At 38.0% G+C, this 12,330-nt stretch overlaps 1 protein-coding gene across 1 annotated transcript; it reads left to right on the top strand.

Moving 5' to 3' along the window:
* Positions 1–3,589: 3,589 nt before the first annotated feature.
* Positions 3,590–5,149, top strand: LOC145114517 (splicing factor Prp18 family protein). Its single transcript, XM_079050535.1, has 2 exons — positions 3,590–4,499; positions 4,594–5,149. Exons 1-2 carry the CDS (start codon positions 3,654–3,656, stop codon positions 5,032–5,034), a joined length of 1,287 nt encoding a protein of 428 aa, XP_078906661.1. The 5' UTR covers positions 3,590–3,653; the 3' UTR covers positions 5,035–5,149.
* Positions 5,150–12,330: the final 7,181 nt, after the last annotated feature.

The following is a 12,330-nucleotide window of genomic DNA, read 5'->3' as shown; positions in this document are numbered from 1 at the left end:
CCGTTGGTCGCACCGGTTTTGATCCGAACCAACCATTTGATGAAATTAGCAAAGAAAATCGTACCGCACCTGTTTGGAATAATTTTGCGCAACTACGTCAACAGAAAAAATTATACGGTAGATGCTATCGGTGTGGAAAAGTTTATGCCGGTGCAAATGCGACACTAGAACGACATGATGTAAGTTTTCTTATTTTTTTATTATCGCTTTAATAGTTTCTTATGTTTAATTAGTTTACTTTAATTTGTTTCGTTTATTTAGAAGTAATTTAATTTATGATTAAGTTAGTTTAGTTTATGATTAATACTAGTCGATATAACCAAGACAATGCAAGTTATTAATTATAAATTATACTAAATTATGTATAATAACTTAGGTTTTGTTTCGTTAATTGTACTAATGTAGTTTATTTTGAAATTATTAGATCTCATGTAGAAAGAAACATGAGAATGCAATTGCGCAAACACAAGTTGATAATGATGGAGTATCTTGGCATTACGATAATGATCTAGCACGCCAATTATCTATGCAACTAGTTATACAAGAAAGTCTTCCATTTGATTTTTTCTCTCGGCCGAGAGTTATTAGATTCATCAAGAAAGCTCTACAACCAGATTATTGTCATGTAAGTCGTACAACCCTAAAACGTGATGCAATGAACAAATTTAAAAAAATCCATGAGGTACCGCTCTATCGGGAAGAGTCTCTTTAACCACCGACGTTTGGACCGCTCCACATGGTACCGCTCTATCATTTATTTGCATCACGGTACATTGGATCGATCCAAAAACATGGATTATGCATAAACGAATTCTTGCTTTTGAACAATTTCCTCACCCACACGGGGGTGAACAAATATATGAGATTTTAATTAGAATCATGAACGCTTTTGGTATAAAAGATAAAATACTTTCTATAACACTCGACAATGCTAGTAACAATACTAATGCAATGAATCGAGTGAAACGAGCTTTAAATCCAATATGTGATGGCAAATTTTATCATGTGCGATGTTGTTGTCATATTTTCAATTTGGCGGTTCAACATGGTGTTTCAGTAATGGAAACTCGTCTTTCAAAATTTAGAGATCTAAATGCATCAATTTTTAGAAGTGGGCCTATTGAACAACAAAAATACAAACAATTTTGCAAAAGGAAAGGAAAAAGAGCTTTAAAAATGGCCGCGGATTTGCCAACTAGGTGGAACTCTCTTTACTTAATGATTGAACGTTTATTAAAACAAAAAGATTTATTAAGCGAATATCATAGAGAACATATTCCCCATGAATCCGATGCGGATATTACCGAGATGGATTAGACTCTTCTCCTTGAGTTACATACGGCTTTAGGAGTACTATATCAAGCAACGTTTATGTTGTCACAAACATATAGTCCAACATCTAACGTTTCTTTGATTAGTATTACTCAAATAATAAAAACATTAGCCGATTTTGAGGGGTTGGATCCGCAATGGGAGAAAATTGTTTCTCTAATGATGGAAAAGCTTGAAAAATATTTTGAAGAATTTCCACCGATTTTTATGATCGCTTCAGCACTAAATCCATATGTGAATTTTAAAGGTGTAACAGATAGTATACTTAGTATCGGCAATCTTTTGGGATCAGATGATATTGACATAACTAAAAATATATCAGTTTTTGAAGACACGATTAAACAATTATATATGATATATGATAATGAATATGCAATTCGAAATTCGTCAACTTTTATCCCGAGGCCACCAACTCAACAAACTAGTTCTTCAACCTCTATCATGAGGCCACCTAGTTCCTTGAGTATCGGATCCTTATGGTTTAGGGATAGTCAATCAAAACGTCCAAGATACAATCAAACGTCTTTAGATGAACTTTCAATGTATAAAGATTCTGATTATGCTTCTAATATAACCGATGAACAATTTTCACAATTGGATGTTTTAAAGTGGTGGGAAGATAGAGAACGATTAGGTCAATATAAAGTCCTAGCCTCAATGGCTAGGGATGTACTAACGGTCCAAGCTAGTAGCGTAGCTTCGGAATGTTGTTTTTCTCTTAGTGGCAGGATATTAAGTGCTCGAAGGTGTATGCTAACCGATGAATCGGTGCAAATGTCGGTGATCCTAAAGGACTACTATGATTCAATGGAGAGAACACAAAATAGCGCGGATCTTGAAGAAGGGTTAACCCATATGGAAACCGAGATTTTGGTAGATGAAATGGAAAAAAGAGGCGCGGAAGTGTCATCATACACTAACACCGATGTTGATGAAGATATTGTCGACACTCAAGAAGCACGCAATGCAAATTTTACAAGTACATCATCTAACATCACTCCCGGCCAAGATTACTCCAACCCTGACCAAGAAGTTCTTTATTCCGACGACAACTACAACTTTTGGAATTTCCCTACAGATATGACATTCTGATGATATATTTATGTTTTAGAAATTATCACTAATGTTATGAACTTATTTATATTTACTAAGTCTTTTATGCAATGTTATGAACCCAATTTCTCTTTGTTTTCTATGTAATATTATGAACTTAATTTTTAAGTTTATATGTTAATGATATGTCGAAGTTATGAAATCTTGGAATTATTACATATGTATTTGATGGATGATGATTTATAATGTTATGAAATGTATCATAAGACAATTGAAGTGAAATAAAAAACTAGAAAAACCGAAACCTGAAAAAATCCGAAACCGAACCCGAAAAAAATCCGAAACCGAACCGAAAACAAAAAACCGAAACCGAACCGAAAAAAGACCGGTATCGGACTAGTTTATAGCAAAACCGATCCGAAAAAAGACCGATCCATAAAAAGACTGATCCAAAAAAGGACGGGACCGAAAAAGGACCGACCGAGGACCGATCGGGACCGGTCTAAAAAAGACCGCTCCAAAAAAAGACCGATCCAAAAAAAAAAAGATCGACTTAGGACCGATCCAGGACCGGTTCAGGATCGATATTTGTGCACCTCTAGTTTCATTAGGTCAACTAGGGTTTCATTAGGTCGGGCACCACCCACTACCACCTCGGGTAGTGGCGGTCAACGGCGGCAGCCACCACCTCGCGGTGGTGGTTATGAATTTCTTGATTATTCCGTGACCAATTACATTTTTACAACACTCAGTTTTCAAAATCCCTTTCAAATCAAGTCCGCAATTTACCCAACAACCCTCAGTTTTCAAAATCCTTTCACAATAAGTCCAATACTTACCAAACACCCCCTATCATTTTAAAATCTTTACAAAATAAATCTCAAAGTTACATTTTAACCCCCGAATAATCCAAATTATAACATTTGGCTCCCCAAAACCAACACCCCACTAAATATTATGGATTTTAGGGCTACTATTCATTCATCAATTTTATCTATTTATTTATTTAATAAACGGGATGTTTCACTGACACTGTTAGACATAAAACCTCGGTGCAATGTTCAAAACTCTCAAAGACCACATATGTCAAAAATTTATCAAAATAATTTACAACGGTATTTTTTTGACAACTACAAGGACCATTTATGCAACTTTGTCTTTTTATTTATTTATTTATTTTTAACAACTTATACATACTTTTCCAATCGAAAATCTATGTCTCGTCTTTAACACCGAAGCGAGCCTAGAAACCCTAGCATCAGATCGCCATGGATATCCTGAAGCAAGAGTTGCTAAAGAAAAGGCAAAGTCTGTCGGAAGAGACCGGCGGACGGAAGGTATTCAAGCGTTCAGAGATCGAACAGAGACGAATCCAAAAGCTTCGCGAGGAAGAGAAACGTGACGCCGAGGCCAAACGCCTCCGTCAAGATCAGAATCAAAACAATTCTAACTCATCTGATCCTAATTCTTCCTCCAACCCCAACTTTAAACTCGACTCTTCGAAGTCCAAACCTGAATCAGGCGTCGGCTCGTCTTCGAAAACCCCAATAAGTGACGAACATAAGATTGACGCTCTAAATCTACCGAAACAAGAGGTTATTCGTCGGCTCCGGTTCTTGAAACAACCAGTTACACTGTTTGGGGAAAGTGACGATGATCGGTTGGATCGATTGAAGTATGTGTTGAAGGCAGGGCTGTTTGAGCTGGACGATAGTGATATGACGGAGGGGCAAACGAACGATTTTCTGCGTGATATAGTTGAACTGAAGAAGAGGCAAAAGTCTGGTCTATCGAGTGATCGGAAAAGGAAGACGACGGATGAGTCGACGGAGGATAAAGATGGAGGGGGAGGTGAAGATGATGTTAGCGGAGATGGTGGTTCTTCAGGTATGGACCAAGATAAGGATTTCAAACGAATGAAAGCAAATTTTGCAGATCTGTGTGATGAGGATAAGATTCTTGTGTTTTTCAAGAAGCTGTTAATCGAGTGGAACCAGGAGTTGGATGAGATGACTGAAACGGAGAAGAGAACTGCCAAAGGGAAATCAACCTTTGCTACTTTCAAACAGTGTGCGAGATACCTGAATCCTCTGTTCAAGTTTTGCAGGAAGAAGGTAAGCAAACATCATCTATCATCTAAGTTTAACAATTTCCAATTTCATTCAAAACATTTTCATTTAATCAATCATCATCTATGTTGATTGATAGGTTTTGCCAGATGACATTAGGCAAGCACTGATGTTGGTGGTGAAATGCTGCATGGAACGAGAGTATTTAGCAGCAATGGATCATTACATCAGAATGGCAATTGGGAACGCACCATGGCCAATTGGAGTGACTATGGTTGGTATTCATGAACGTTCAGCTCGTGAAAAGATCTACACCAACAGTGTAGCCCATGTCATGAATGATGAAACTACAAGAAAGTACTTGCAGTCTGTTAAAAGATTGATGACTTTTTGTCAAAGACGATATCCCACAATGCCTTCGAAGGCAGTTGAGTTTAACAGTTTAGCAAATGGGAGCGACTTGCATGCACTCTTGGCTCAAGAACAAAGACGCACTGCAGCTGCAGCAGCCCAAATCCAGGAGGAGGAGGATCAAGATCGCCTCCTATTGATGCCGCCACCCCCTAGGGAATCAGATTGATATTTGTGTAATGTATCTGCACCAAAAGTTAAAGGATGATTTCATTATGGTTATGCTTTTTATTTCTGTATACAAATCTTATAAACCATCTATCATCCTAATCTGTTGTTCACAAGTAAGTCTCCCTGCCTGATTGTTTGATGATTTCTAGCGACGGATGATGAGATTGACATGAAATGGCAATGATTAAAAACAAAACAATTTTCACTGCTATAGTTATGTCAAAACTATAATGTGCTGATAAGAAAAAAGAAATTAATTGGGTAGGTTTTTCAAAATCCGATGTCTTAATTTTGAAAAAAGTTAAATAAATGTAAGCGATGTATGCTGTAATTTCTTTAGCCCTATATAATATTCTATCTTTGAAGATATGTGGATATATTCTTGTTGAACCCAGGACCAGGATTGAGGATTATATCAGTTGAGTGAGAAAAATAATGTGCTAATACAAAAGGAAAATTTGACAAACATGTTTCAACTTTTTGCTATTATAAGTCAAGTTTGATCAACTCATAAAGATTCAAAAGCTCAAGTTTAGTAATTGTTATTACAGGTTCAATCAACCATCAAAGATTTGTTTGTGTAATGATTGATGATATGAAGATGGTGCTTTTTAGCAATTACGACCATAGTCGTTTGTTACGTATGGGTTTATTTAATATTCAATATCCTTGAATATTACTTATTAAACTAGAACTTCTTTATTTTATTTGAGCATTATCATATAAGAGTATACTACAAACTTGTTTGTAAGATTTTTTTTATTAACATGATACGATGGTTATTAGAAAGTGTAATTGTATGATTTAACACACAACTGAATCGAATCGAGCATTTGCACTCAAAGATCTAATCTTGTAGCCTAGCCTTGCATTTATTTACCAGATAAATTACTTTCTCATATGCAAAATCAATGAATATTTTTGGCATGCTTATTTTGAAGGTGTTAATGTTGGTTAAACAAAGTTCCCTGGAAATCATGCGATGGATGGAAATATTTATATATAGTGAATTTATTAGTGCACTTATGATAAAACTTTTATACCCAAAGTTTTTTTTTTCGAAAGTGAAGGGACCTTTTATACCCAAAGTTAGTGACACTTTTGGATATAATATATATAACTTTGTCTCTTGAACTGAATGTTTTTTATTTACGTTCAGTTCCAAGTGTAATGTTGTAATTTAAATCTTAGTATATACTAAAAACAGTGTGGTTTTGTAATAAAACTTATGTCTGTCTCACTCTGCACGGATACAAGATTTTTTGATATGAAAGCTGCACTTGTAATAAGTGAAAATGGGTCCAAGGAGAAGGAGCTATACACGTTCAAAATGCATCTAAACGAATTTGTTTTATTACAAAACTTTGATTAGTATCTGACTATATCAGCCTTTGCAACAAATTTTATGTATTAGTTAATAGTTATGGGACAATGTAGCAAGAGCTATCTAGCGACGTATGCCAAAAAATTAGTAAATAGTTTGTGATGCATTTTATTGTTTGAAGAAAAAACATTATCTGCGAAGATCCGAAGACCAATTATTTTATATTTTTTGGAGAGTTTGGGATAGAAATATGTAGAATATATAGAAGGTTGTGTTATATAGCAGAACCCTTAATTTTTCCATAGGAGGCTAGCGGTCAAGTTATTGAAATTCATAATAAATATGTAGTATTAAGAACATTTCGATTAATACAAACACGACTATAAAAATGCGAAGAACAATACGAACATATAATTCTAATGTGATTCACTTGATTAGAGTAATCAAGCTACATACACAAACAAACTATAAATTTTGAAACTTAAGAATATCAATATAAACTTGGATAGTTCTTGAATTGTGATTGTAATCACTTTCAAAAATTTATGATTTCGACCCTATAATCTGGTCTATCACGAAATCTGATTTGGGATAATCCAAGACAGAAAATTTAGAAGTCATACCACTTCCAAATTTGAAACATAAAAAATACCTTGTTGTTTTGCGTTTTTGATGAGACAGATGAGAGCAAATGATCAATTTCAGGTATCAAAACAGTTAACCATTTTCTGGAACATTCAACTTCCTTTTATACAAGGAAGATGACGGTTGGAAGTTGGTTATATACAAAATGGTGCCCAAACAAGTGGTTAGAAAGATTGTTATAAGACATAACCGATTCTTACATCACAATGATGTCACTGATGAGCTTTCTAGGTTACAACAAAAGGTTTGCACAATGGATTTTTATCATAAACACTTATGCTATGAAAATTGGAATGATACAAAAACACATACCTTTTGCAACAACTGAATAATGCAAACAATTCTCTAGTAGTGCTCGTTGAAAAGCTAGCTCCAATAGTGTGGTAGCCTCTAATGTGTCACACCCAAACCCCTAGAAAACCCTAGAATCAAAATATGGAGAGGGGAGAGGAGAAATTCTGATTTCTCTATTAGTCAAACTAGGGATCGGTTTTTCAAAGGGTTATGAACCTTATATAGATGTCATATAACCTTGAAACCCTAGATTTGAATAGTAAAATAAAAGTATTTTAATCAGATTCAAATTTTGTTTCGTTATCTGATTCAGGAGGCTTCCAGAACCATTCCTAGCTCTCCTTGAAACCGTCCATAGCAAGGGAAGGATCTAGAATCACATTCATTGCTCAACTATTAAACAATTACAATTCATACCTTGCACCATTTATTAATTCTAATTAACCCAAAATTAATTCCAATTAATTCTGACTAATTCTTAATTAATTATTAACTATTTCTAATTAATATATTAATCATATAATATATTAATAAATCATTTTATCTCTCTATAAATTTCAATCCCATCTATTTTCCTAGTTATGAGGGCAACATAAAAAGGACTTTACTTTTATTCACTAAGATTATACAAATTTAGTTAAGACCTTATACACATAATCCAACCGCCACAACCTATTTTTGGTGGGAAATGTGTGTTTGGGCTCTTTCTTGTTATAGAAATTCGTTGGACCACCGCCAGGGGCTTTGTCCTTTGGACCCTGCAAGGGGCCTTGTCCTTTGGACCCCGTAAGGGCGCTACCCCTAGAGCTCGCCAGGGGCATTGCCCCTTCGAACCTTGCACCTAGGGGCGTTACCCCGGACCCCCGTATTCTCGAGTTCATATTATCACTTCAAGTGTGCACCCCACACCTCCAGTATCGGTGAGTAAATATAAGGCAACCTATCTCCATATTAATAATAATTACACCAAAATATGTTGATAACACTAAAATCACTAACACAAACTAGAGATATTTTATTGATTGGGTCCTATAGGCCTAAGGCATCACCAACATAAGATGGCGCATGATCAGACATGTTAGACTTAGTCCCCAAGTTATTAGGTCAATCCTAAACTCATAATCTGGGACCGCTTCTAATCACTGAATGTCGAAGTGCAGTGTACACCAAGATTAAACACAAGTGATGAGCTTTATAGCTTGCATATGTGTTTCACGCCTAGTTCTCGATTATTAACAAATAAACGGAAAGAATGGGAAAGAAGTTTAGGAGATAAAAGAAGAGAATGGAAATGAAAATAAATTTGTATTTTGTGTTCCGGAGTTGGAGAAAAGTCAAAGGACAATTAAACATTTTGTTTATTTCTCTCTAAATCCTTCCAGATTGAAATGAAAGTTAGGAGAGAAAGTTTTCCTTCTATTTCTTTCCAATTCATATTTTTTAATGGAACCCATGAACACCAATTTCTTTTACTTTTTCTCACTTCCATCAACTTGTAACATCCCAAGTTTGTCATTCTTAGTCCGTGGGGATGGAAGGGTAAAGCCATGAAGAGCCTAAGGGCTAAATTGTAATTTTGGGACCAAGAGGAGTACGCTGCGCGTACATAAGGGTACATTGAGCGTACTAGGGCGCGCCCTAGTACGCTGGGTGTACACTTGTGTACACTGGGTGTACTCATAACAGAAGGAAACCCTAATATCTCGGGTTGGGGACTATATAAACATCCTTATGGCTCATTTTCTCTCCTCCTTCTCAGCCTCCATCTTCCCGAACATCCCCAAACCCTAGTTCTTGTGTGTGAAAGTGAGTTGGTGGGTATTTTGAGCTCTTAAAGGTGAAGCCATTGCAACAAATAGTTGAATAAGGAGATTGGCTTGTAGATCTGAAGTTGTGTTGTGCCCTAGAAGCTCCAGAAGGTAAAAAGCTTCAAACTTTATGCTTGTAGGTCATAGATCTAGCCTTTCTAGCATTATGGAACCATTTCTTGTGTAACACCGTAAATTTTCAAACAATTTTTTTTTTCATTTTTAAATTATAAATTCTCGTAATACATTTCACAAAAATCCCAATTATCAAATTAACAAAACACAACTCCATAATTGTTTGATTAATAATCCAGGATCCTCCAAAACATAACTCTTTATCTCGTGTGTACAATCAAGCTGGCGCCTTCCCGCGACTCTGAGAAGTACCTGAAACACATATCACATAACACGGTAAGCATGAAGCTTAGTGAGTTCCCCAAAATACCAAATACAACTCATTATTTACTCGAGGCTATAACTCTGTAAGACCCTCCGGTCAATGTGTCTCAGTAGGACCCTCCGGTCCCACAACTCTAATGGACCCTTCGGTCCTAACTCTGTGGACCCTCCGGTCCTAACTCTGTAAGCTCATAATAAATACACAACATAAATCACATAGACATAATGCAGGATATCACAGTACTCAAATAAACACATGAGATCAATATATAAACAGATTGCCATAACAGCATAAGTCATAAAGACAATATGCACGATAACACATAACACATTATAAACAAATAAGACCCTGCGGTCGATAATGTACTAAGACCCTCTGGTCTATATGTACTGAGACCCTCTGGTCAATAATGTACTAAGACCCTCCGGTCAATAGTGCAAATAAGACCCTCTGTTCAATAACACGAACAAGACCCTCCGGTCACACACAAATCACCACACAAGTAAGTATAGTGAGAAGACTCACCTCGGATGGCGAACAGATCCGATACATGCTGCTGCTGCTGTACTCCGACTTCTAACACTGAGCCAAACCCATAATTAACCCCATTAGGACTTAAGACCAAACCTTCACATATTAGGTCTAAATATGGTCCACCGACTCGGTCCATAAATAACTCAAGCCCATTGGGCCCACCAAGGCCCAATACCAAATGGGCTCACAAAGGTCCTTAAAGGTCCAACTATGGCCCAATTTTCCAAATTGGGCCCAAACCCTCATTTGGGCCTTACCCTAAATCCCATCTACATATTCTATTCCACACGATTGTTCTTGGATGGCCCATCAGTAGCCCAGTCATCAAAGCCCAAAATAAAGGCCCATCTCAGGCCCAAGCAAAATTAGGGTTTTCACATGAAATGACGTTTAGGGTTAAGTGCTCTCACTTAACCCATTAATTCCATCACTCCACTAGGCCACTCACACAATGAAGTCGGGTATAATTCACAATATCACTCTAACAGTCCAACCGCGGGTCCCGACACAATCCAAACCAGCAAACCTAAAATTAGGGTTTTCCAAACCCTAATTAGGGTTTCTTGCCCAATAGTAAACCATCCCAGCCCAAGGTTAAGTGTTTAAGCCCCACCAGGGTTCCACTAGATCGGGAAGCACCCACCACCACCTCGGGTGGTGGTGATCGACAGCGGCTCATGGCGGCGGGCGGCGGCAACCACCATTTTCAATGGTGGTGGTGATGGTTCTCGCCCAAAATAACACATACCACTTCATACATAATAATCACACACACACAGCCACCTCCCACGGTGGCTGGTGGCGGCAAAGGGTGGCAGAACGGTGGCAGCCACCACCATGAGGTGGTGGCAGTGGGTTTTCGGCCCCAAATGTACACAATCTACACCACAATTACCGAAAACAACCCTTAAAATCAAACATGAGCACAATCAACCACCACTCAGCGTCAGGCGTCGCCGGAAAAACAAAGACAACAGCCCTCATGGCCACCGGCGGCGACAGGCGATTCCGACGCCACACCCACACAGTAACGAGAGAGAAAAGGGGAAGGATAGCTTGCAGTGACTTACCCAGCATCCTCGACGGCTCATGACTCGCACAACAACGGCACAGGAGTTTTTATTCTCGGTCCTCGGCGGTTCCCCGGCATATGCCTTCTATGGACTTTTGGTGATTTGGGCTTTGGGTTTGGGCTACTTTTTGGGCTAGTAGGGTTTGGGCCTTGCTGGACTTTCTGAGTAGATATGTTTTGGACCAGTTTTGGTGATAGTGGATCATGGGGTTAAGCCCAATAAAGAAGTTGGGCCCAATTTAGTATATTGGGCCAATAATAGGCCTTGCATAAAGACTTTCAAGGTTATGGGCTTTGGATTGGTACTTGGCCCAATAAAAGAGAATGGACATGATGGATTGGGTGGACCCTTAGCCAAGATTGTTATGATGTGTAATGACTTGGTATTTATCATGTGATAGTTCGGGATTTCCGGTGAGATAGCGATTCGGGAGTTGATACTTCAGTTCAGGTCGGCATTGCGAGGTGAGTTATCCTCACTGTACTCAAGGGTCTAAGGCACCAAGGCTGGCCCTTTGTTTTGTTATTGGGATCATTACTATTATGATATGTTAGCTCGGTATCCTGGTAGATAGGATGGTTATATGCTAGTATGATCTGTTAGAGCGGTATCCTGGTAGATCGGATGTGGTTATGCTTAGTGACCTATAGTTGGTCTGACTGTCTGCATGCTAGTTGTTATGTCAGTTAGGTAGATATGTAGGACTACCTGTAGTATGATGTGATTATCTGTATGAGCATTAGTTGTGTTATATATCGACATATTATGTGGGATGGGTTGAGGTGAAACTGCTCCGTGCGGTAACCAACAAACCCGGGAGCATTCCAGATACGAGCTAAGGGAGACTCGTACTGTGGGCTCGATGGTAATACAAATGCGAGCTATGGGTCCGGAAGGCAATCCAGACTCACACTGTGGGCCCAGGGGTAATCCAGTCTGTAAAGCTGTGGACCCAGTACATGTTGATTATTTGTATAAGTGTTACGGTATGTTGGCATTCCAACCCGATGGTTGAGGGCCTGGGGTATTCCATACCGATGGATGATTGGACCCATAGTATGATGTTTGTTATTGTATGTGTATTGTTGTGTGTATGAGTATTTTGGGGGTAACTCACTAAGCTTTCGGGCTTACAGTTTCAGTTTATTGTTTCAGGTTCAACGGATGATCGCGGGAAGGCGAAGGCGTGACCGTACACTTCCTCGATTGATGAATA

Source organism: Lactuca virosa, chromosome 5 (genome assembly GCF_052849685.1).
Source record: "Lactuca virosa cultivar CGN04683 chromosome 5, Lactuca_virosa_CGN04683_v6, whole genome shotgun sequence".
Lineage (NCBI taxonomy): Eukaryota > Viridiplantae > Streptophyta > Magnoliopsida > Asterales > Asteraceae > Lactuca > Lactuca virosa.
This window is presented reverse-complemented; position numbering and strand designations above follow the sequence as displayed.

Bases quoted from the DNA above. Each gene is read 5' to 3' on its own strand.
- LOC145114517 (XM_079050535.1), top strand. From the start codon at position 3,654: ATGGATATCCTGAAGCAAGAGTTGCTAAAGAAAAGGCAAAGTCTGTCG. The intron at 4,500-4,593 runs GTAAGCAAACAT...GTTGATTGATAG, and splicing joins TCAAGTTTTGCAGGAAGAAG to GTTTTGCCAGATGACATTAG.